We start from the raw sequence: 24,393 nt of genomic DNA, 5'->3' as shown, positions 1-24,393 counted from the left end.
TGTCCAAAAATGTATGCCTCATTCTATATGCCCATTTTCTCTGTGAGAGGAGGGCTGCATGCTTCATCATTGGTCTTCTGGAATTAGGGTTGGTCATTGAATTGATCAGAGTGTTCAGATCTTTCAAATTTGTTTGTCCTTACAATGTTGTTATTATAAAAATTGTTCTCCTGGTTCTGCTCATTTCACTCTGTATCAGTTCATACAATTCTTCCAAAATTTCTCTGAACCCATCCTTTTCATCATTATTTTGAGGGGGGAAGGCAGGACAATTGGGGTTAAGTGACTTGCCCAAGGTCACACAGATAGTAAGTGATACGTGTCTGAGGCCAGGTTTGAACTCAGGTCCTTCTGACTCCAGGGTCAGTGCTCTATTCACTGTTCCACCTAGCTGCCCTCCCTTTTTTCTTTCATCATTTCTTATGGCACAATAATATTCCATGTAGCCTAATTTATTCAGTCATCCCCCATTCTATTACAGTTGTTCACAGGGACCCATCCCCCCAAACTTTTTATCACTTGGGTGTCACTTTTCAGTCTCTCTGTGATCTTGAAATAAAACTAAAGAAAAAAAATCCTTTGAGAGCATGTTTGTTCCCAAAGGCAGAAGCATTTACAGAATCCCTGAATTTCAGACTTGGGAATACCTGCTGAGGATATGTAGCTGTCTGAGACTTCTCTTTACAAGGTTGTCAACAAATGATAACAAATGAAAACCTCCAGTGAGGGGCAAGGACCCATCACCTCACCAAGGTGTCTATTTTTAAATATTTCTCTTTGTTGGGAAGCTTTTCTTTACATTAGATATGAATCTTGCATCACTATAACTTCCCATTGATCCTGAGTCTGCCTCAGAGGCCAAGCAGGATGGGCCCAGTCTCATCCACATACTTGTAGGAAGCTAGCATATCTTCCCTAAGTCTTCTTTCCAGATTAAACACCCTCAGTTTCCTCAACTGGCCTCCCACCTTCTCATCACCTTCTGGATTCACTAATATGTTAAAGCATCGGTGTTATTTCCTAAAATAAGACACCCAGAATTAGACTGAACCTTCCAAATGTGAGATGATCAGGACTCTCATCTTGCTCATTTTAAACACTTTCCTCTCAATGTAGATTGGTCTTTGTTTTTGTGGTTGCTATGACACATTGTCGACCTCTGTTGAGATTGCAGTCCACTGAAAACCCAAGATTTTCTTTTTTAACCAGGAAATTTTACCTAGCCATCCCTCCTCCTCTACCTTATACTCACACAGTCGATTTTTTAAACACATGTGAATAATTTTTTTTATATTTCTCCTCTTTGAAATTCATCTTTTTTAGATTCAAATTAAATGTCTACTCTGTTGAGGTGTTTCCATATCTTAACTCTGTTATGCAACATGTTATCCTTTCTAGTTTCTTGTCAGTTGCCCATTTAAGTCTTTATCCAAATTGTTGATAAAATTGTTGACTAGGCTAGAACCAAGGAGAGATATCTGGTATATTCATTCTCTCTCTCTCTCTCTCTCTCTCTCTCTCTCTCTCCCTCTCTCTCCCTATCCTTCTCTTCCCCCCTCCCTCTTCCTTCCCCTCCCCCTTTGTCCCTCTTCCTCTTTTTCTCTCTCTCCATAATGTATACACACCTTATATTATATATGTTTATGTGTGTGTATAGTTTGTCTTTACAATGTAATAGCACAAATTGTTCTAGTTCTGCTCATTTCACTATATATGTATATGTGTGTGTTATACATAGTATATATAGTGAATAAGTCCCAGAGATCTCTCCTTGAAACATACATCTCTATATCTATAGCTCTACATTTCACTTATTTCTCTCAGTTGGCATTGGACCACTCATGGCTACTTTTTTGATCCAGACATTCAACTAATCTTGAAATACTTGGCTGCATTGATATCTAGTACACTTCTTGACTTTGTCCACAAAGAAAGCATGAGGGACTTCATTAAATGCTTTGCTGAAATATAAATCTATAAATCTATGGCATCCTCATCTTCTGCCAGGCTGGTTACCTTGTCAAGAAAGAAGAGGCATTACTTTTTCTTGATCAAGCTATATAAGCTTTCATTGAACATCGCTTTCCTTTCTAAATGTAAACAAAGCATTTCTTTGATAAAATATTTTTTGCCTTAGATGTCAAACTTTCCACTTTAGAGTTTGCATGCTATTCTATTGAAAAGAAAACCCTTAGGCTGTAGGAAATATGACTTATTCACCCATAGGAGAGGATGGATTGACTGTGGAGCAGTGCCTGAGATCACTGTTTCCCTAACATCCTCAGTCTTCCTTGATTGCAGAGTCCAGCTGTGATATCCCTGAATGGTTCCCTGCTGGCACATGGCTGCAAGGCCGGCTTCGTTGGACACCTGTCTTCTGGTGAAGCCTTCACCCACGTCTACTTCCACACCTTCTGTGGTCTCCACAACCGCTGGGAAGCTCAGCTTCGACATTCATGGCCTCTGCTCAAGGAAATGGGAATTGCCAGAGAAAACCTGATCAGGGTGTTAACTGCGGGAGGGGATGCACCAAGGGCGCTGCTTGAACTGACTGCAGGCCCATGTTCTGTGATGGCAGATGGAGACGTGAGGACGGAAAGCAACGCAACTCAAACCAACTGGACCCTTTCTCTGGGGAACCGTTGTCCTCTGCTAGAGGTATAGTCCGATCTCAATTTTTAGGTCCATTCTATATTCTATACACACACACACACACACACACACACACACACACTTTTTCAGGTCCAGTCTATATATAAATGTCAAGACCTCTTGACCTTTCTTATTTCTGTCTCTGACTTTTCATTCAATTTACACTTGTTATATACCTACAAAGAATAAGACAGGTATGTAAATAAGTGGAACTTGAAAGAATTTGGCAAGTGCCCAGGAGAGGGAAGACTTAAGTATTATGAGAATTTAGAGGAGGAAGGGATCCCGTGGAGGTGGTGGTTGCAGGCAGGGAAGAGAGGGGAGATCAAGGAAGGCTGCAAGGAATATGCATTTTGACTGTCAAAGGATGGCTAAGATTTGAGGTAATGCATTCCAGGTGTAGAGAACAGCATGGGCAAAAACATAGAGGTGAAAAAATATAGATCAATGCAAGTAGTCATCTAGTTTAGTTAAAGCATAGAGGATGTGAGGGAGAATACTGAAATAAGTTAAGTAGACTGGAGACTGTTTGTGAAGAGCCTTGAATGCCAGGATAAGAAAGTTGGCCTTTATTTCACAGGCACTAGAGAAGGGAGAAGGATGGCTTATAAAGATTTCTAGGGGCAGTGAGGTGGCGTAGTGAATCGAGCACCCGCCCTGGAGTCAGGAGGACCTGAGTTCAAATCTAGATTCAGACACTTAACACTTACTAGCTGTGTGACCTTGGGCAAGTCAACCCCAATCGCTTTGCCTTCCCCATTCCAAAAAGACAAAAAACAAAGGAAGTTCGGCTTTATTTCTCAGGCACTGGTGGGGGAAGGGGAGGGTTTCTTAAGATGTCTGCATGACGTAAGATTGTGATCCAAGCCATGCATTGGGAAGATTAACCTGACCTAGAGTAACCCCTAGAAGTCAGGGGTGTGCTGGTAAATGTTTAATGACAATCTCTCTGAAAACCATGACACGCTTTTAAGTTTTATCTGAATCATTAGCATTTTCTCTATCACTTTCTTAAGTCTGACAACCAACAAAATAATAAATCAAGCTCTGATTTGTGATATTTACCAGTTTCAGAAATGTAAAAGCTCACAATGAAAATTTTACAGGGGGCTCTCCTAGCTGGCTCCAGCATACCCCTGCCAGTGACTATGCTATAGAATGGAGAGAGGCCAGAAGCAAGGGAAATAATGGTTCACAGTGTGAAATTGTGTGCCAGATAGGACCTATTATCTTTGAGGGAATACCTCTTAGCCAATATGTACCAGACTTGAGACTCCCCTAATTTTCCCTTTCCCCCGATTTGTATAAGGATGCTGGGATTCTTCTGGTCATTCTACAGTCTCTCTGATCCATCAACTACAGCCTATGCTCTACAAAATTTCCTGTTTTTTCTTCCATGATTACAGAAAGCAGGCTTTCCACAGAGCCTGGCCACCAGGGGCTCCCTGAGGGTTGGACCCTGTGATGGTGACCTGACTGTGGCCCTCCAGAGTGATGAAGGAGATGCCCACATGCACTTAGCAACTTCCTGTAAACAAAAACCCTTGGTGCAAGGAAGCCTGAACCACTCTTTCAGACCCCTGAGCCGCCTGGGGCTGCCCCCCAGCAGTATCATCTACCTGGAGGCCGGCTTGGGCCCCCTCCCACAAAGCTTCTTGAATCTCCAAGTTGGGCAGTGTCGACTTCAGGGCTTAATGGAGCTCCAGCCCAGGAACAAAACCCAGTGGGTATTGGAGACAGAGACAGACTGTGAGATCTTGCAGGTAGGTCTGGGCGAGGTGGAAGGGAAAGAAAAATTCAAGACAACAGTATCTTGTGGTTATTATAATACTAATGGTGGGAAAGACTAGATAGTTATAATTTACAACTGTGTATACACTGAAAGTTCAGAGTGCTCTCCTTGAAACAATCCACTTTATGGATGAGGAAACTGAGGCTCAGATAGGTTAAGGGACCTGGCCAGGGTCACATAGAGAGTGATAAAGTAAATAAACTGAATCACTCTATACTGTATTTTAGGATCCCAGATCTATTAGAAATACTAGTTTATGAATTAACCAGGCAATTGCTAAGATACTTATTGACTGACATGGATTCTTCCAGTCAAGAATCCCAACTAGCAAGGAAAGCTTAAGAATTTATATACCTTTCCAGTGGGATTCAGGATGATTCTGAGAAGTTATCTGTACCTGTAAATCTTACCTTTTAGTTACATCTGAAGAAAACATTGTTATCTAACAAAAAAAGAAAACAAGTTAAAGGTACATTTAATAGTAGCTGGTTCATAAATGCTGACTGACAATGTTCTTCAGTAATTAATATCAGAACAAGGATTTGAACCCAGGCCTCATAATTCTGAAGTTCAGCAAGTTTTTTTTTTTGTTTTTTTGTTTTTTTGACCATAACACATAGTAAATGGAGATGAATCCTTTTAGGGTCATTTTGGATCCACATGTTTGGATGTGAGATTTGTTTGTGAACATTAGGGATGCCACCTTTAGATCTCTGCAGGGAGGTGGGTGAGGAAGGGAGGGGAGATTTAGATTCTCCAAATGGCATCCTGGGAAAAAAATGCCAGACTGAGGCAATCTGATTTTGCTTCTATTTCACTACACTTGTGGAGTTTCAAGGGGGAAGGAAATGGGTAGAAAGAAGAACAGGAAGAAGAGGAGGAGGAGGAGGAGAAGGGAATCCTTTTTTAGCTCCGACCTTAGTGACATAACCCTTCTCACAAGGCAATGTGAGATGGTAGCAAAAAAAGACCAAAAAGATGAATTTGAAGGTTGATGACTTGAATTTAAATCACAACTGTAACACTTAGTTGCTTTGGCAAACCAGAGTTAACTTCCCCAAACCTCCATTTCCTCATCTATAAAATGGGCCTAATAATACTATCATTACCAACCTGGCAGGGCTGTTGTTCAAAAAGCACTTTGTAAGCACAAAGTGCAGAAAGGATTATTTATCTCTCTCCTCTAAGTATTCCCTGACTCATTCCTCCTCTCACTCCTTAATCCTCCTTCTAGACATCTGGACACTTGGGTTCCAATTTGCCTTTCATCTAGTTAGCCCAGTCTAACTTCCTGCCAGTCTGTCTTCTGACCCTCATCAATCAAACGGCTTCACTTTCTTGCCTGTTTCCACACTCCTACACCCTGCTTAGTAACTCTTTAGCATTTATGAGCACATTAATTATTTTTCCCCCTCCAATCCAACACACTTTCTCCTATGCCAAGACATGTGTGATTAAAGTGTTTAGTCTAGTCCTACAAATGATATTGGCCAAGAGGAGCTATGCAAGAGGGACCAGAGGCGAGAAATCCTCAGTGGAGCTGATGGGGGATTTTGTCTGCTTCGTGGCAGGACCTTGGAATCCCCACCCAGATGCACTTCAATGGATCTGCTCAGGTTGCTGGCTGTCAGGTTAAGCTTCTCTGCAGCCTGCTGATGGGTGGCCAGGCGGCCTTCTTGGAACTCAGGGGAGCATGCCAACCACAGCTCACCATCCGGGCCACATTCAGGCACACTTTGCCGACACTCTGGGCCATTCCAGAGGAGACCAAGCTGTCTTTTCAAGCTGGAAAACAGGCCAAGTACCAGCTGGACATGAAGCTGAGATCGGGAGCCTGTGAAATCCAAGCCAATGGGGATCTGCAGCTGGAGAAAAAGTTCCAGTGGCGGGGCCTGGTGGAGAATTCCTGCAAAGCCCTGCAGGTACTTCAAGAGGGAGAGGTAGCGGAAGCTGGTGAGACACTGTGCTCTCCAACTTCTGTGTGACTGGGCAAGAAAAATAATGAGTCAACAAAGTGCTTAGGATCTGTCTGTCAGGCAGTGTACTAACGGCTGGGAATGAAAAACTAAAAACATTCTCTTCCCTCAAAGGGCTTGCATTCTTACGGGAGAGACAATATGCACATAAATGAGCTTATGTGAGATATTTGTGTCTCCAGAGTATAGTAGACACAAAGCAACCTTAGATGAAACAGCAGTAGGACCTGGGGGCCCAGGAAGGGCAGAAGGTGACATTGGAGTCTAGTCTTGAAGGAAGCCAGGAATTCTAAGAGGTAGAAGTGAGAAGGAAGGGTATTTCAGGCATGGGGGCAGGAACGGAGCATTGTTAGTGAGGAATAGCAAGTGTGCCAGTTTGTGCCATAGAGCCATGAAGAGAAGTGATTTGTAAGAAAACAAAAGATAGGAAGGGTCCAGATTGTGAGGAGCTTTAAATGCCAAATAAAAGGAGTTTATATTTGATCCTAGAAGTAACAGAGGGATATTAAGTATTTGGCAAGGAACTGGCATCCTGAGTAGAGCACTGGGCCTGGAGTCAGGAAGACCTGAGTTCAAATATTCTTGAGATATTTACTAACCATGTGACCCTGGGCAAATCACTCAGCCTCGTTCCTCACCTGTAAAGTGGGGATCATAAAGAAGGAACTTACCTCCCAGGATCAGATGACTTAATATTCGTAAAATGCTTTGCCCCGTGCCTGGCCCATAATAGGGTACTCGTGTTTGAATTGGATTTAAGCGGGGCAGAGTTTTGGTCCTCTTTGAAAATGAAGGACGAACAAACTATTATTATTATGACTAGAGTTTATTGAGTTTGTGTGTAAAGGGGTGGGGGTGACATCTACACTTTGGGAAAATTATTTTGGGAGTTGTGTGGAGAATGAGTTGGAATAGAAAGACATGCGACAGAGACTTCTAATTAGGAGTCTTACTGTAGTAATCCAATAAAAGATGATGAAAGCCTGATGAAGGCCAATAAATAAGATAATTTTTAAAAACAAAATAAATAAAATCCAACAAAAGATGATGAAGGCTATGTGAGTACAGAGAAGGAGATGTAAGAAATTTCTTGTAAGAAATGTTAAGGAGGTAGAAACAGCAAGAATTATCAAATGATTGGCTATGTGGGGTGAGTGAGAGTGAGGAACCAAGAATTATACTGAAGTTTCTAGCCTGGGTGACTGGCAGGATGGTCACATCCTTGACAGTAACAGGAATGTTCAGAAGAAGGAGAAATATAATGAGTTTTCTTTTGGACATGTTGAGTTTGAGATACCTATGGGACATCCAATTTGAAATGTCATATAGGCAGTTGGTGATGTGGGACTGGAGCTCAGCAGAGACTAACTCTGAGAATAAGCTGCATAGGGATAATAATTGAACCCTTGGGAGATAACCATGAGAGGGTGGTGTAGAGAAAAAAAAGAAGGGGAGGGGTGCAGGACAGAATCCTGGGATATCCAGAGTTAATGGGTATAACATGGGTAAAGATCCAGCAAGAAACAGAAAAAATGGCCAGACAGTTCAGAGGGAGAACCAAGAAGATGGTTTCACAAAAACTCAGAAGAATCCTTAGGAAGGGGGCAGTCGCCAGTGTCTGAGACTGCAGAGGGGTCAAGAAAGGTGAAGATGGAGAAAACACTATTCATTTTGACATTGGAGAGATGACTGGTAGCTTTGGGGAGAATCTTTTCAGTTGAATGATGAGGTTGGAAGCCAGACTGCAAAATCTAGGAGCTGATAAGAAGAGAGGAAGCATGTAGATGGCGTGTTCAAGGAGCCGAGCTGGAAAGGGAGGAAAGAGAGGATGATAGCTGGAGGAGATGACAGGGATACAGGTATGTGTGCGTGTGTGCGTGCACACGTGTGTGTGTGCGTGTGTGTGCATGTATTAAGGATGGGAGAGATACGGCTTTAAACAAACTCCAGAAATAAACATTGACCCATATGGTCAGAAAATAAGAGAAACCAGTGTAGGTCTAATGGAAAGCGGTCATTACGCAGTACCAGGCATAGCTAGAAGGCCCATTAAGGATTTAATAAGTGCTTTGTAATGTTGATAATAATTAGACCCAAGTAATAATGAAAATAAGCTGAGAATGGTGGCTTGAGTGCTGGGGAGACTGAGGCTGGTGGATTGCTTGAGCTCTGGAGTTCTGAGATGCAGAAGGGCTAAAATCAATTGTGCAACACCAACATGGTAAGCCCCCAAGAGCAGAGGGCCTCCAGGTTGTCTGAGAGGTGAGCTAGTCCAGGTGAGAAAAATGAAGCAGGTCAAAGCTTCCATGCTGACCAGTATTGGGGTTGGGCCTGCGGGTGGCTGTTGCATTTGTAAAGCACTTTGTAAACTTCACAGACTTGGGCACTAATAATAATAATTAATAATAATGGTACTGGATTAGATGACCTCCAGAATCCCTTCTAATTCTTCTCTCTAAATTCTGGCATCCTCCGTATCTGGTAGCTTTTTTTAACCTCTCCAGGCTCTTGGGGCCCCAGGTCGGATTGATGGCTCAGGCTACGTGGTGGTGAACAGTATGGATCTGGATGCCCAGATGCTGGTCACTGCAGATGACAGCACCCTGCGAGGCCTTCTCATCCTGAAGGCCACTGAGGTGAGTACTGGACATTGCAGATGGAGGACGCTGACTCTCCTCGGCACAGCTAGAGTCTGGGGAGAATCTCTGACTGAAAAAAATATCAGGCAATAAACACTTATTAAGCTCCTACTGTGCTCCTGGCACTCTGCTCAATGTTCTACATGAGTATTTGTTCAAGTTACCTAGGAGAGAATTAAAGGTGAAAGTTTTGAAATGGGGAAAGGCCAGGGCTCTTCACAAAATGGAGAGAAACCCCAAGGAGTAAGGCATTAAGGACTCCTTCTGCTCTGAGGGTGAGGCAGTGTGGTGTAGCAGGAAGAGTCCTCCATTTGGTGTCAGAGGACCTGGGTTTGAATCCTGTCTCTGCCAATTTACTACCTGTCTGAACTGGTCACTCCTCTGGTCCCCACTGCTTGAAGGTCATACCTGTTACATTTCACCTCCTCCTCCAGGAATCTCCAGTACCCATTTTTGGGGGGTGTTTGGTGTCTCTGCCATGAACTCCATCCCAGGGAGACTTCTTCACCCCAGTTCAATTAAACCATTTACTAGTCAAATTAACTTTTACAAGGGAATATTTGCAATAGCAAGCACAAACATTAAGACTCCTCTCCCCCCTACCACATACACACACGAAAATTCCTCCTTAAACCACCTCAGTCTCTGGGGAGAGGAGGGGTTTTAGGTCCACAAATTCCCTCAGTTCCTACATAGCCTAGTTCCACCAAGTTCCAAGTCCAGAGCAACTCTTTGGGTTCAAGTCATGGTCACCTTGGCTTCCCAGGGTTTTCCCGCTAGACTGGCTACAACATCTGGCCTGGAATCCTGTCTCCAAAGTCACTGGGGCTCCTCTGGGTCCAGAGATTCCTCTGCCTGCACTTAGGACTGAAAAGAACAAACTAAATAGACAAATCCCTGACCCCCATTCTCAGATCCACAGGGTCCCAAAGGGCGATGTTACCTTCTCTCACCCAGGTCAGTTCTTGGTGCCCGTTCTGTGGGTGAAGGAGACCTTTATCTCTACTGGATACCACCAGAAAGACAGAGAGTAAAATTATCCCAGTCTGATTGATTTAAAGACCCAGCCTGTTCTGGCTATGCAGCCAATGGAAAAAAGCTGTTTCCATCCATGCGGTAGGGGAGCACTGAATGTCTCCTCCCAGAAGCAGATCCCTGGTATCTCCCAAGTAGGTGCCTCCATATTAAGGGATCTGGAGATGCTTCAAGCAAAGCCTCATTATATATGAGACCCTACTTAAGTCCCTTAATCTTTGGGTCTCAGTTTCCTAATCCAAAAAATGAGGGCTTTTGGCAAGATGAGCTCTATTATTCCTTCCAGTTCTAAAGTTATGATCTTACTATTTAAAGCCCTCATTTCCTGAGCAGTGGAAATAGAGAATCCAAGGAATATCCATGACTTTCCCTCTAGTATTCATTTTCCTTTTCTTCTCATCTCCCTTTTAAAAGTCTTGTTTTTATTGATAGCTTTTGGGGGCTTTTTTTTTCACATCATCTTCATTTCGGAATGTATTTCTCACCTCTTCCCCGTGCAGTGAATTACCATCCCTTTAACAAAGATTAAAAAGGAGAAGAAAAAACACTCAAACGAAAGTAACTAAACTATGTCCATTGGTGTGTGCAATATCACACATTCGTGGTTTAGGTGGCACATTTTCTTCACTCTTCTCGAGGGCTAATCTTGGCCATTATAATTGTTTAAAAATTTATTTATTTACTTTTAGTTTATAACATTCAGTTCCACAATCCCTTGATTTCCAAATTTTCTCACCCTCCCTCTCCTCCCTTCCCCTCTCGCACCCATGGAAGCATGTAATCCAAAATAGGTTCTGCAGATACCTTCACGTTAAGCATTAGTCAAGTTGTAAAGAAGGATTATAACCGACGGAGTGAACAAGAAAGAAGGAACGAAACAAAACACAAAAGGGAGCCAGTAGTTTGCTTCAATCTGCATTCAGACCCTGTAGTTCTTTCTCTGGATGTGGACATCTCTCTCCATCATGAGTCTTTTGGAGTTGTCTTCTAACTTTGCATTGCTAAGAGGAGCCCAGTCTATCAAAGTCACTCATCACAGATACGATGTGTCTGTAATTGTGTATAAAGTTCTCCTGGTTCTTCTCTCCTCACCCAGCATCAATTTATATAAGTCTCTCCAGGTTATTATGAAGTCTGTCTCTTCCTCATTTCTTATAGCACAATAGTATTCCATTACATTCATATAAGACAACTTGTTTAGCCATTCCCCAATTAATGGGCATCCCCTTGATTTCCAATTCTTTTGACCATTGTAATTACACAGCATTCATTTTTGTTTTTTGTTGTCCTTTATCTTTACATTGCTGTAGGTATTGTGTATATTGGTTACCTGGTTCTGTTTATTTTACTTTGCATCAGTTCATATGTCTTCCCATGCTTCTCTGAATTCTTCATACCCATCATTTCTCACATAGACTCCATTGCATTAATTCACCACAATTTGTTCAGCCTATTTACCAGTTCCTGAGCATTTAATTTATTTCTATTTTTTTGCTACCACAAAAAGTGCTGCTATGAATATTTTGGCATATGTGGCTCCCATTTCTCTTTTGCTTGACCCAGACACACCAAGAACTAGACATGCTCTTCACCCATAACCTCCCTGACACTCTGCACTTTGGCATCCCCGCTCAGACTCTGGTGGATGTGACCACAGTGAGAAGTAATCATAGTTACAGGCGAATCATCCGGTTTGGCATGGACAGCAAGCAGGTAAGAGGGAAAGGCCTAGGAAGGGACCCTCGGGCACTGTCTAACACGGCACTGAGGGAGGAATCCTGTGAAGGCTGATCTTATATCCTTTGTTAATGGTCAACAGATTTCTGAAGAGCTCAGCTTCACTCAACGATCAGACTATATTTCCCTCGACTACAAAATCCGACACAACATCCCAACATTGCAGGCATTGGGGGTGGAAGACAGAATAGACTTGCAGGTAGGTCACCCTTCTTCCCATTCCTCAAATCTCTCTCTAATCTCCCCTTTGGGAGACAAAGTTACTTTGAAATCCCTCCAGGGAGGCAACTTGGTAGAATTGAAGGTCCATTCATCTAACAGCCAGAAGACCCAACTTGTAGTCTCAACTCTTCCACTAACTAGTCCTATGACCTTGGGTAAGTTACTTCCTGAGGAGAAGCAGGTTGTAGAAGGGAAAAACAAAAATAACCTGGCTGTAGAATCAGAGAACCTGGGTTTGAATCCTGCCTTTACTGTCCCTGCATAATTTTTGCAAAAGTTACCTTCTCTGGTTTCAGTTTCCTCCTCTGTATAGGAGAGGGTTGGATTGGGGGCCTCTATATCCTGTGTTCTTCAATTTCAACCAAGGGTTGTAATCTGTTTTTGTGCTGTGGGCCTCTTTGGAGGTCTGGTGAAGCCTATGGACCCCTTCTTAGAAGAATGTTTTTAAATGCATAAAATAAAAGACACGTGATCACAAAGAAAACCAATTATATTTAAATGCAGTCATCAAAATATATGTTAAAAAAAAACAAGGAGCAGCTAGGTGATACAGTGGATAGAGCACCAGCCTTGAAGTCAGGAGGACCTGAGTTACTAGCTGTGTGAACCTGGGCAAATCACATAACTATGATTGCTTCAAAAAACAAAGAAAAAAGCAAAATTACATACCCCAGCTTGAGAAAACTTTCTCTAGCCCAACCTTTCACGCTAGCCCTGAGATCCTGTAGAACTTCACCTGGTTCCCACTGCCCCGAGTTGACAATGATGGAACTGATGGGGAAGAGAACTCTTCTGTGACTTAAATCCTGTACACCCAGGTCTCCTTGGACCACCAAGAAGCCAAGAACTTGAGTGGCAGGGCCCAGTATGGCTCAGGCATCATCATCTTTGGAGGCCACAGCCAGAGCACCACTGCCAGACACTCCTGGTCTGGCAGCCTCCGGCATAACTGGTCTGTGTTGTCGCGGTGTGGACTCCCAGAATTGCTTCAGGTACGTCAGACCTCAGCTTCCTTTTCCATGGCTCCATGAAATGCTTCTATCTTAATTCTTGAAAACTGTGTTCACTCACTCATCCGGGAGGAACGAGCATTGCCTGAATCCCTGTAGTGTTCTAGGGGTACAAGGCATAAGCTCAGCTGTTGACCCTTGTCTCCCATGACCCTTGTTTTCCCCAACCAGCAAGCAAGTAGAAACAAGATGGTTAGTCGGTTTTTCTCCCCTCGTTTCCCTGTATCCTCTCAGGCCTTTCAGATTCTTCCTGTTGTTGATTTGTTTCAGTCATGTCCCACTCTTCATGATCCCATTTGGGTAATTTTTTTCCTGTAATGGACTAGGTGCCATACAGTCCAAAGAGGAATGGATGAGAGAACTTCTGAAGGTGCAGTTAAGCCCACAGAGCCTTTTTTTTTTTTTTTGGCCTTTTGGAGGGCAATTGGGGTTAAGTAACCTGCCCAAGGTTACACGGCTAGCTTTTTGTGTTTGTGTGGGTGTTAAGTGTCTGAGGCTAGAACCGAACTCGGGTCCTCCTGACTCCGGGCCCATGCTTTACTCACTGTGCCACCTAGCCGCCCCCTAAGCCCACAGATTCTAGTATCATTTGACTTGGCTTTCATTTTCTTGCTTCACAAAATGAGTGTTTTACATATGAGACCAATTCCTTTCATGTAGTATAACCTGATAGGAAAAAAAATGAAATGTTTCTAGCTGAATCAGACCTTTGAATAATGTATCGAGGGTCCATATAGCCCCCAAAATAAGCCCCAAAGTGAGCTTATTCTGTGAGAGTTCAAGAGGTGATAGATTTGGATTGGATTTTTTTGTTCTCAGAGGATCACAGATGAGGAGTTTAGGATAGTGACTCACCAACACCTATCTCCCTTTGCATTATTTCAGGTTGTGATGAACCTTCAAGGAACCAGTTCCAACACTGACAACTCTGTGAGCATTCTAGTGGGGCAGACGTCTCTCAACTACACCATGAGTTGTTCTTACACCAGACAACAAATGGCATTCTCCTGCTGGAGTAGACATAACAGCAGTTCTCTGAGGCAAGAAGTTGGCTACCCAGAGGTGGTTGGTCTCACTGTAGTGCTACAAACACAAGGTAATTAAAGTGTACCGGTCTTCTGCCTCCTCTCTGGGGCAAGGACTGGGTCTAGATTTTTACCCTCATCAGAGGACGTCAGAAGGCAGCCTACTCTCTGTCATTGCCTCTGTGGCCCAATCAAGCAAGTATCTATTGGAGTAAGAGTTACAATGCATTTAAAGTAGTTGCCCTCAGTCAGTAATCTCTAGTTTGTAGGTTCTAATCCCATACTAGGAACTTCTGTTTTCAATAGCTTGCACTATTTGCATGTACTTTACATTGATCTTCACAATCTTGTGAGGTAAGTGTTTTTTTTTTTATCCCATTTTATGATCCCATTTTAGAGAAGGGGAAATTGAAGGTGAGAGAGCTTAAGTGACTTACCCAGGGTCACATAGGTAGTTAGTGTCTGAGGCAGAATTTGAACTCAGGTCTTTCTGATTTCAGACCCAGTACTCTATCCCCTGGACCACCTAGTTGCCCCAAGGACACTAGTAAACTTGTGGAAGATGAAAGAGCACCTTTACTAATTTAGGGACTGAACTATAGTCAAGTCTTGAGTGTTTAGAGGCTGTTTATCTGATATGTACATTGCCCGGGTTCTTGTATCCTCTTCCTCTTCTTTCTTCCCCACCTGTTTCTTGGGCATCTCATCGGTCATCTTTCCTACAGAACGGACATGACCACTGTGGGGAAAAGACCCATGAAAGCAAATCTGAGGACATTTTGAATGTGGAAATGACTGAAATAAAGTTTTGGATTACTTCTTCTCAGAGAGGTGACACGGCAGAGTGGTTAGACTGTTGATTCTGGAGACAGGAATAGCCAGGTTCAAATTCTGCCTCTGACAGTTGCTAGCTGTATGATCATGAGCAAGTCCCAACCCCCCAGGCCTCAATTTCCTCATCCCATCCATTGGCCTACACAACTCTAAGGTCCCCTTTCACTTAGGCTGATGACCATAAGGTTACATTTAGCCTCCCGTCTTATGCAAGACACACTCCCTATGTCCTTTGTTTGCTACAGATAATTGAGAGTTTGTGGGTTATTCAGATAATTGTAGTTGTCACATAAGTATTAAATGATGGGGTGGGATGAAGCTAAATCAACTCTTAATCTATGCAATGGTAACTTAAACCATTTCTCTGGTTTGAAAACCAAACAGAGTGAAGGCTGGAGGGTGAGTTAAAAACATTTATTAAGCACCAACAAACACTTATTGTGTATGAGGTACTATGCTAGGGTTTAAAAATGAAAAAAAAGAGAGAGATGAATAAGACATGGTTCTTACCCTCAAAGGGTTTGTGGGGAAACAAATGACCACTTCTTTTTGGGGGTTATCTAGAAACATGGTTTTCTTCTTCCAAACACCAACTCCCTGAAGTCAGAGAAAATCATTTCCAAGACTCAGAGAACTGATATTTTTCCACTTTTTAATGCTATGCTGAAAAGCAGGCTTTCTCAGCCAGGGGAAAGAACAGACAGGGATGACAGCTTGGCATTTTCATTGTGTGGGAGAAAGGAAGGTTCGCTGGCAAGGAAGCAGGGCTTCAGCACCATCTGCCATAGACCCTCAGAACGTGGCTTCATGGACGCCCCTCAGGAATCCACGGAGCTGCCTTGCTTCCCATATCAAAGGAACTTTTGAAATAGTTTTACCCATTGGGCCCAAGAAGTAGGAAATGTGGTTAAGCATATCTGGAGGAAATATATCACAGGGACTTGGCTTTCCAAATGAAGAGTCCCAGATTTGCTCATAATGGGTCTTAGTTTTCCCAAAGTATTTTGAGATAAAGTGTGTAAGTAAGAGAGAGAATAATTTCCTGAGAGTGAAGGTTCCTAGGTTTTGGAAGGGGTAGTTGGAAAGGACTTCAGAGTCTCCTGTTCTACAGAATTTAATAACACCCAGAAACTGAGTTTCAGAGAAGCAGAATATTTTAGTGGAAAAAGTTCTGGCCTAAGAGTCTCTAATTTTGGCTTCAAATTTCCATGGACTTCCACTAACCAGGTATGTGACTTTGGGTCAGTCACTAACCCCTTCTGAGTTTCATTCCATCATCTACAAAATGAGATATAGAATAAGGCAGTCAGGTGGCAGAATAGACAGAACACAGGAGATGGGAAGACCTGAGTTCAAATACTGCCTCAGATACTTACTTTGTGACCCTGAGCAAGTCTCTTCACCTCTGCCTTCCTCAGTTTTTTCATCTGTAAAATGGAAATAATCATAGCGCTTACCTCACAGGTTATTGTGAGAATCAAATGAAATAATCTATGCAAAGTGACTTGTAAACCTTAAAGAAGAAATATTATTTATCATCAATGTTGGATGATTTCTAAAATCCCTTCTAGAGTTCATGAAGTATGGCTTATCTCTTTGCCATGGTTTACATGTTATACTGCCCATGAACAAGCATATAGAACAATTGACCTCTGAAGGAGGAAAAAATTGATGTGATTTAATGTAGACAACAATGAATTTGGAGCTGGGGGCTTGAAATGGAATCCCAGCTCTTTTCACTACCCATGTGGGGCAGAGCAATCTTGGACTACATTAAGAGGGGCAAAGCTACTAGACCGAGGAAGATCACTATTCCTCTGTGCTCTGCCCTCACCTCATCAGACCTCACCTGGATGGTTTTGCTCAATCCTGACCGCCACAGTTTAAGAGGGGCATTGATAAGATAGAGAGAATCTGGAGAAAGGCAACCAAGATGGTAAAGGGCCTTTAGTCCATATCATATGAGGATTGGCTGAAGGAAATGGGGAAAAGAAGACTTGGGAGAGACAAGATAACTGTCTTCAAGAATTTGAGGGACCTGTTGTGTGGAGGAAACAGATTGGTTCTGCTTGGCCCTAGAGGGTAGAATTGGGAGCCGTGGGTAGAAGCTACAAAAAGGAAAATCTAGGGTTGATGTCAGGAAGAAACAAAAACAAAGCTTCCTGACGATTAGGGTTTTCCCAAACTGTAATGGGTCAACTCAGAAGAGTGATGAGTTCTCCCTCCTGTGAGGTCTCAAGCAGAGTCTGGATGACCATGGTATATTATAGTGGGGACTCCTCTTGTATATGGGTTGGACTGGATGACTACTGAGGTCCCTCCCTACTTTCAAATTCTGTGATTCTGTAACTCTGGGCAAGTCACTCAGTCTTCTGGGCATTTGTACAAGATGGCGTGTAAGGTTCCTTTCAACTCTTAATCAGTGTTTCAGGGATCTGAAGGTCCCTTCCAGTCTAAGAGAATTACTGAGTTGAGGTTAACTGAAGGATGCTCTCCATGGAGATAGGCTTTGTAGCTCTCTCTCTCTCCATGGGTGGAGACCACAGAGAGCAGGGATCCTCACTGTAATCTCCATTACTGTTCCTTCCTTCTTTTGGAGGGGAACAAAGGGGAACAGGATGGCCATGTGACAGAGACACCTAGCAAAGGGCATAAAGAGACACCCTTTCAGAGTATATGACATGAAATGGAATTGGAAGGGACTCCATAAGCTCTCTAGTCCATCCCTCTCTTTCTATAGATAACTAAACTGAAGCATAGAGGGTAAGTGCCTCACCCATTATCACACAGCTGGCATATATCTGTGGCTGGATTTGAACTCAGGTCTTCTTGACTATTAAGTGACTTGTCTAAGATCGCACAGGTATTAAGGACCATATGTGGGGGATATGAATCCAGGGCTTGTCACCCCAGAGCCACTATGCTTCACTGCCTTGCTATTACTAAGTGTTTTTGTCCTTCCGCATCTAGAAACCCAGACCCAGGGCAGCGTGGACATCCAGGGAGGGGACAGGAAAGTCAGTGTGGATGTGGCAGCTCTGACGGCCTTGGCACTAAATGGGACCTTTGAGCTTATGACCCACATCCAACACACAGTGCCAATTTTCAGGCAGCTGGGCCTGCCCTTCACAACCCAGGTAATGAGAGGAGATAATTATTCTGGTCCCTGGAAAGGGACCACAGCTAGAAAGGCTACAGGTGTTAAAGTCATTTCAGCTTCCCAACCATTGTCTGCATATTTAATCACTTTCTGGATGCACCATGGGTTGAAAAAAATTTTACTCCAGACTGGCTCCCTCCCCAACTACCTGAAATAGTTTTTCTCAGGTCAGATTGGTATATTTACAAGGAATATGATTAGCCTTGCTTGGTTTCCTAGATAAATGTGCTGTGAAAAATCAGCTCATGCATTTAAAAATTTTAAAGATGTTTTTAAAATTATCTACCATTTTGAATTAATCTTTTGAATTAGTAAGAAGAAAGAAGAGTTGCTTTTACTTGGAGACCTTAGAGAATGACTTCAAAAGTCAGCTTGTACCCTGATTAAAGTGGTTTTCAGAAGGCTTATCTCATCTGTATTCATGATTTTTTTCTTAATGTAGGGTATTAGATTTCTCACACACACACACACACACACACACACACACACACACACACACACACTTCCAAAGGACTCACAGATAAGCTACCAGAAAAAAGTTTTTGTTTAGATAATTTCTTGTTGAGAGTTGGCAATCTGGTCAGTCACCAAGTCTGTATTGAGAGCACATAGGTAATGGTAGGGCATTGGACTCTTGGGAAATAGTGGAAAAGAGGGATAAATGGCACAAAAGGTCCTTGTCCTCTGGGGGCTGAGAATTTAAAAGGAGAATAAAAGAGAAACATACTTGTGTAGCATATATGTGTGTATACATATAAACACACCATAAATAAATAAATATTACACACACACACAATCAGCAATAATCAATCTGATTACTGCAGTGTAAAAAAAAGGAACGGTGAATCATGATGCATCAGTGTGTTGGAGAAGGCTTAGATGTAATCAGTCCAGCTGACAAACACCTGCTTTCCATCTTACCCTATTGCCTGCCTTTTGTAAATTCAGTTCAAGTCAAGAAGCATTTACTGTATATGTCTATGTGACAAACACCGGGCTAAATTCGGGAGAGACAAAGACAAAAAATCAGACCCTGCCCTCCAGGATCTTATACTATTCTTTCCTCTCCCTCTTAGTTATTATTCCAGGAAATCCTGGCAGCCAGTGAAATGAAAACATCCTTGGAAGTGACCTGTGAGTCCCAAACAAGTCTTCTCATCCATGTGAGGGGAAGGAACCAACCACTCAGGTGAGGAGAAGGTCTTTGGATCTGGATTTCCAGACACCCACGGAACCCTTTGGCCATGAACTCATAGCTTGTTGAGAGGCAGGTAGGGGAGGGGGAAGGGCCTGGATAAACCACTTATTAGCTAAATGACCATGCACAAATCGATTGACCTATCTGCCTCATTTTCCTTATTGTTTAAATGAGGAAATTGGACTGAGTCACCTCCATAGTCCCATTCTCTGGGAAAGCTTCTCCTTCTGTTAAGTGGAAGGGTTGACTTAGATGTCTGAGGTCCTTCCTAATGCTAGCATTCTATGATTTTGTGACTTTTCCATCTAAATTGACTGTGATATTGGATTCATCATAGTGGATAGGGGACAGTCTTGGAGTCAGGAAGACCTAGGTACAAATTCTGGCTCAGGAACATATTGGCTATAAGACCCTAGGCAAGTCACTTAACTTCTAAGTTCCTCTGACAACTCTCTAGACTATGATTATAGATGAAAGCTCAATCTATATGAGTGGAAGGATTTCCTCTGTTATGACTTCTCTGCACTGATATAATAATAGGTCTGGACTAAATAATAGGCCTACTAAAATAAGAGGGAATCTCTGAGACTGTTCTTATGTCCTTATCAGTCACTATTATTGATTTGAATGTTTGACTCCAAAAAATACTTTTGCTTTTGTTTCTCAAACGATACTTTCCATTGAAAAGACAATGTGGCGCAATCAAAAGAGTGTTGGATTTAGAGCCAAAGGCTCCGAATTCCAATCTCAATTGTGTCACTTCCTGTGACTTTGATTTCAATCTCACTGGTCCTCTGTTCTTTCCTCTATTAGAGGAGAGGGTTAGCATAAATGACATTTAAGATACATTCAAGCTCCATGATTCTTTTTTCCAGCAAAGAACTACATGTTACCAGTCAACAGTATCTCTCCTTCCTCCTCAACCATTTCCCTAGAAGAGCCAAGCTTTCCACCAAGGTAACTGCTCCCTGAGGCCCATGTTCCTCTCTTGGCCAGTCCCTGAACTCTGCTGGCTCCTAACTCATTCCACATGCATCTTTTTTCTCTTCTCATGGCTGCCCTCCAAAGTGGAAAGTTGAAGGAGAGAGGCAGATTGAAAGGGAGAGGGAGGTGGATGGAAATTTGGAGGGGGCAGCGTTAGTGACACAGAAGAATTGGTTAACAGGTTCACATCTGTTTAAGGGAGCTAAAGAAAACCCCAGGTGGGCTGCCCTTCAGAAATGGGACTCTGGCTTTAAAACCCCCCATAGGGATTTACATTCCTTAGCTGGCTTGCCTGGCACCCTCCTTCCCAAGCCCCTCCCCGCAGAGCATCCTGTGGTGGGGCCCAAGCTCCGAGTCTGGGATGGATTAAAGAGTGTTCCAAGCCCTTCCAGACATGGCTCCAAGTGTTCTGTTTGCTTTTCCGGCTTCTCATCATCCCAGACTTTGTCTCCCGAGCTCAAAGCTTTTCTTTTTTCCAAGTAAATGGTTGGCCTGACGTCTCGCAACACAAGTTGTTCAACATCTCTTTTATCACCCTTGCGTCTTACATCTGCTGGCAGGGCAATGGGCCTGTCCCAAATTGGAGATGTCTAACACATGTTGATTTCTTGATCTCACCCCCTTCTCCTTGGGGATTCTGGGTCAGAAGAGAGAGATCAGCCTTGCAGATTCAGCTTGCTTCTTTAGAGGCCCTTCACCCTGAGGGTAAAACAGGTACAGTAAAAGCAGTGATCTCTCCTGCCAGTCCCAGGACTGTGGCTAGCCTTAAGTTTATTCCTCAGCCATCAGGTCACAGTGAGTGAATGGTGAAGAGCTGTTTACCAATGGTAGAAGAAAGGCATATGTCTGGATTTGATTCCCACCTCAGACACTTCCTAACTATATGACTTGGGGTGAGCCTCAGCTTGCCATTCTGTAAAATGAGTATAATGACTACATCTCTTTGGGAACTCAGCATGATACAGTAGAAAGAGCACTGGCTCTGTAACCAGAGGACCTAGCTTCAAATCCTGCCTCTGAAATATGATTTTAGGCAAGTCAATTAACCTACCCTGAACTTCTTTTTCCTCAACTGTAAAATGAAAAGAGTAGAACTAGATGAGCTCTGATTTCCCTTTGAGTTCCAGATCTATGATCTCATGACCTGCCACTCAAGGTTTTGGTGTGGCTCAAATGAGATATATAAAGTGCTTTGTGACCAGGACACAACCATATGAATGTGTATGTAGATATATACATTCATATGAGAAACATAATAATAGATGCTAACACATATACAGCACTTTAAAGTTTGCAAAGCACTGTACATATATCTTGAGACTCACAACAACCCTTTTGAGGTGTTATTATTATTCACAAATGGGAAAATTGGACTTAAAAGTAGTAAAATGACTTACCCAGGGACATACAGCTAGTAAGTATCAGAGGCAGGATTTGAACTCTGATCCTCTTGATTACAAGTTGAGTGCTTTATCCATTATATCAGGGGTTGGCAAACTATGCCCAGATCAATTGTGAAATGTTCCCTCAGATTCCGGATGAAGCAACTTCATTCTGCCCTCTCACCCACTTAGATAAATTACTCTGCAAGTGAAGTCAAAAGCATGATCGCTGTTGACCTGGAAAAGCACCGTTTCCACATGACCACAAAGCTGACATTTGCTGCATCCAACCTCACTCAAGTGACTGAGCTGATGCATACAATTCCACAGGTAAGGAACAGCAACTGGGGGGTCCTATGTGGGAACCAGAGCCCAGCGCTATAGTCAGGTTATAGAAGTGGCAGAGTCTACATTTCCTAGGCAAAGTGTAAAGAAAGCAAGTGCCACTTGTCAAGTGGGTAAAATTGGTCTTGGTCTACGATACCCCTCTATCACCTCTTCTCTCTTGGGTGCCAGCTTTCATCTGAAGGACACAGTACTCCTTGATTACCCAGAGACTTCCATTGGCAATGCCCCGTACTCTGACTTTTTCCTAAGTCTTCTCCCATTAAAAGAGGGGGTTCTTAACTTTTTTTGATTCATGGACCCCTTTAGCAGCCTGGTGAAACTTATGTATCATGTTTTGTCTTTTTTTTGTGGAGGAAACTTGGAGAGTCTAAAGTTTTCGGACCATCTTCCCAGAATCCTCTGCAGAAATCATGTTTTTAAATGCATAAAATAAAATACGTAGGATTACAAAGGATACCCATTATGTTGAAATGCAATTATAAAAATATTAAAAAGAAGTCTGCCGGCCCCAGGTTAAGAATCCCTCTGCTAAAATGTACTCCTCCAAATGTCTGAATTCTTCTCAGTGGCCCTGTTCTCATGCTGGTAACAATGAATGGTAACTTTGACTGATGTGGCCCTCCTCACATGTAAGAGAATATCTCATCCTAATTAAATCATTATCCAAACTGACAAGTATTTATTAAATGCCCAGTTGGTGCAAGACATGAAGTCAAACCCAGGTGTTCTAAGTCTAGTGCTTCATTCCAAGAAGTCCAAGATCCAGTTAAACTCTCTCATCTTTCTGAAGTCTTCTCTCCTTTCAATCCCTACCTAACTTGAGCCCCCACCTGAATTGCACCCCAGGGCTGACACCTTCTTGTTTTTCTTTTGTAGCTCAAAATGATCCCCTGGGAAATGGTGCTCCTGACCATGTATCAGAAAGCCAACGGGACAAGGACCATCCAACAATTGGTACTATGGGATGGCCAGGAGTTCAAGTTCATTGGCAGCTACACAGGGCCCTTTCCCAAATTCTCCAGGAGCCATCACATGCAGGGTAAACTTCTCCATGGCAACAAGTCAGTGGACAGGCAGCAACCAGTAGGCATCCATGGACAGATTAGGGCCAGAAGTTAGAGAAGGCATTAGCTGTTTATTCCAGGAGTCCCTGAGCAAATATGGAGATTAAAAAGTTTGTAATAACTCCCTAAAAGGGGCTTGTCCTAGCTTGAGCCATGTGTTTTAATCCCAAATTCATTCCTAGGAAATATTCACTTCTAAATGGCAACCTTGAAGTTAATTAGATGCAATCCTAAAGGAAACAGTTTTTCCTATAAAGAATTATAAACCACAGCCCCTCTGCTATTGCTTTCTGTGTCATGAAGGTCTTTTTCTGCCACCCTGAATTGTGCCATAGGTGATTGGTGTGCAAAAAGAGAAGAGGCCCAGTTTACCTTTCAGGGTCCCATCTGCTAATTTCCTTTGCTGCCAGGCCAGGTCTCCCAGATTCCAAACCACCAATTGATCAGTCATTCAGCAAGCATTTCTGTAAGTGCATCTCTATGGCAGGCATGCATACCCATCATTCAGAGTCAGTTTCTACCCCCTTAGTAAGCTAAGGACTGGTGAGGGGGGCAGGTATCTGAGATGAGAATATGTGAGGTGCTACCCCATTTCTACCATCGTCCTCTCAAAGGAGATCCCAGCCTTTGAAAATGATCATAGGATCATCAGTTTGGATCTGGAAAGGGTCTTAGTAAACATCCAGTCCACCCCTCCTTATTTTCCAGATGAGAAAACTGGGGCCCACAGAGATTAAGTGACTTGTTCAAGAGAGAGGTTTTGAATACAAGTCCTTTTGCTTCAAATCTAATATGCTTTCCACTGTACCCTCAAGAAACACCCAGGTTGGGGCGGCCAGGTAGCACAGCGAGTAAGAGCACCGGCTCCAGTGTTGAGAAAACCTGGAGATCGAATCCCGGGCTCAGACACTTAGCACCCACCCAGAAACACCCGGCCGTGTAACCTTGAGCAAGTTACTTAACCCCAATTGCTTAGGGGCGACCAGGTGGCTCAGCAAGTAAGAGCACCGGCTCCAGTGTCGGGATGACCTGGCTCAAATACTCAGCACCACACCCACAAATAACTGGCCGTGTAACCTCGAGCAAGTTACTTAACCCTGATTGCTTTAATAAAAAAAAAAAGAAACACCCAGGTTCCTCCTTAATATGAGTGACTGAAGGAAAGAAGGAGGGAAGGAGGAAGGGAAGGAGAGAGAGAGGAAAAGGAGGAGGAAGAGAGAGAAAGAAGGAAGGAAGGTAGGAAGAGAGGAAAGAGGGAAGAAGGGAGAGAAGGAAAAAAGGAAGGAGGGAAGGAAGGAAGGAAAAAGAGAGGGAAGGAAGAAAGGAAAGAACAAA

General features: G+C 43.0%; 1 protein-coding gene across 1 annotated transcript in view; it reads left to right on the top strand.

Annotated features, from left to right (window-relative positions):
* LOC138160939 (uncharacterized) overlaps positions 1 to 24,393 on the top strand; it is a 183,445-nt gene that overhangs the window by 102,226 nt on the left and 56,826 nt on the right. Inside the window, exons 43-55 of the mRNA XM_069087743.1 lie at positions 2,302 to 2,586; positions 4,059 to 4,415; positions 6,016 to 6,397; positions 8,941 to 9,056; positions 11,658 to 11,807; positions 11,914 to 12,030; positions 12,872 to 13,045; positions 13,949 to 14,159; positions 17,893 to 18,059; positions 19,159 to 19,271; positions 20,156 to 20,237; positions 21,839 to 21,976; positions 22,871 to 23,033. Of these exons, the coding sequence (XP_068943844.1) occupies positions 2,302 to 2,586; positions 4,059 to 4,415; positions 6,016 to 6,397; positions 8,941 to 9,056; positions 11,658 to 11,807; positions 11,914 to 12,030; positions 12,872 to 13,045; positions 13,949 to 14,159; positions 17,893 to 18,059; positions 19,159 to 19,271; positions 20,156 to 20,237; positions 21,839 to 21,976; positions 22,871 to 23,033 (2,455 nt within the window). The remainder of the gene's footprint in view (positions 1 to 2,301; positions 2,587 to 4,058; positions 4,416 to 6,015; positions 6,398 to 8,940; positions 9,057 to 11,657; positions 11,808 to 11,913; positions 12,031 to 12,871; positions 13,046 to 13,948; positions 14,160 to 17,892; positions 18,060 to 19,158; positions 19,272 to 20,155; positions 20,238 to 21,838; positions 21,977 to 22,870; positions 23,034 to 24,393) is intronic.

This window comes from Petaurus breviceps, unplaced genomic scaffold (assembly GCF_028583685.1).
Source record: "Petaurus breviceps papuanus isolate PSGF00001 unplaced genomic scaffold, PetGlider_PUasm1.0 118, whole genome shotgun sequence".
Lineage (NCBI taxonomy): Eukaryota > Metazoa > Chordata > Mammalia > Diprotodontia > Petauridae > Petaurus > Petaurus breviceps.
Note: the sequence above shows the minus strand (reverse complement) of the source record. Positions and strands in the feature narration are given on the sequence as shown.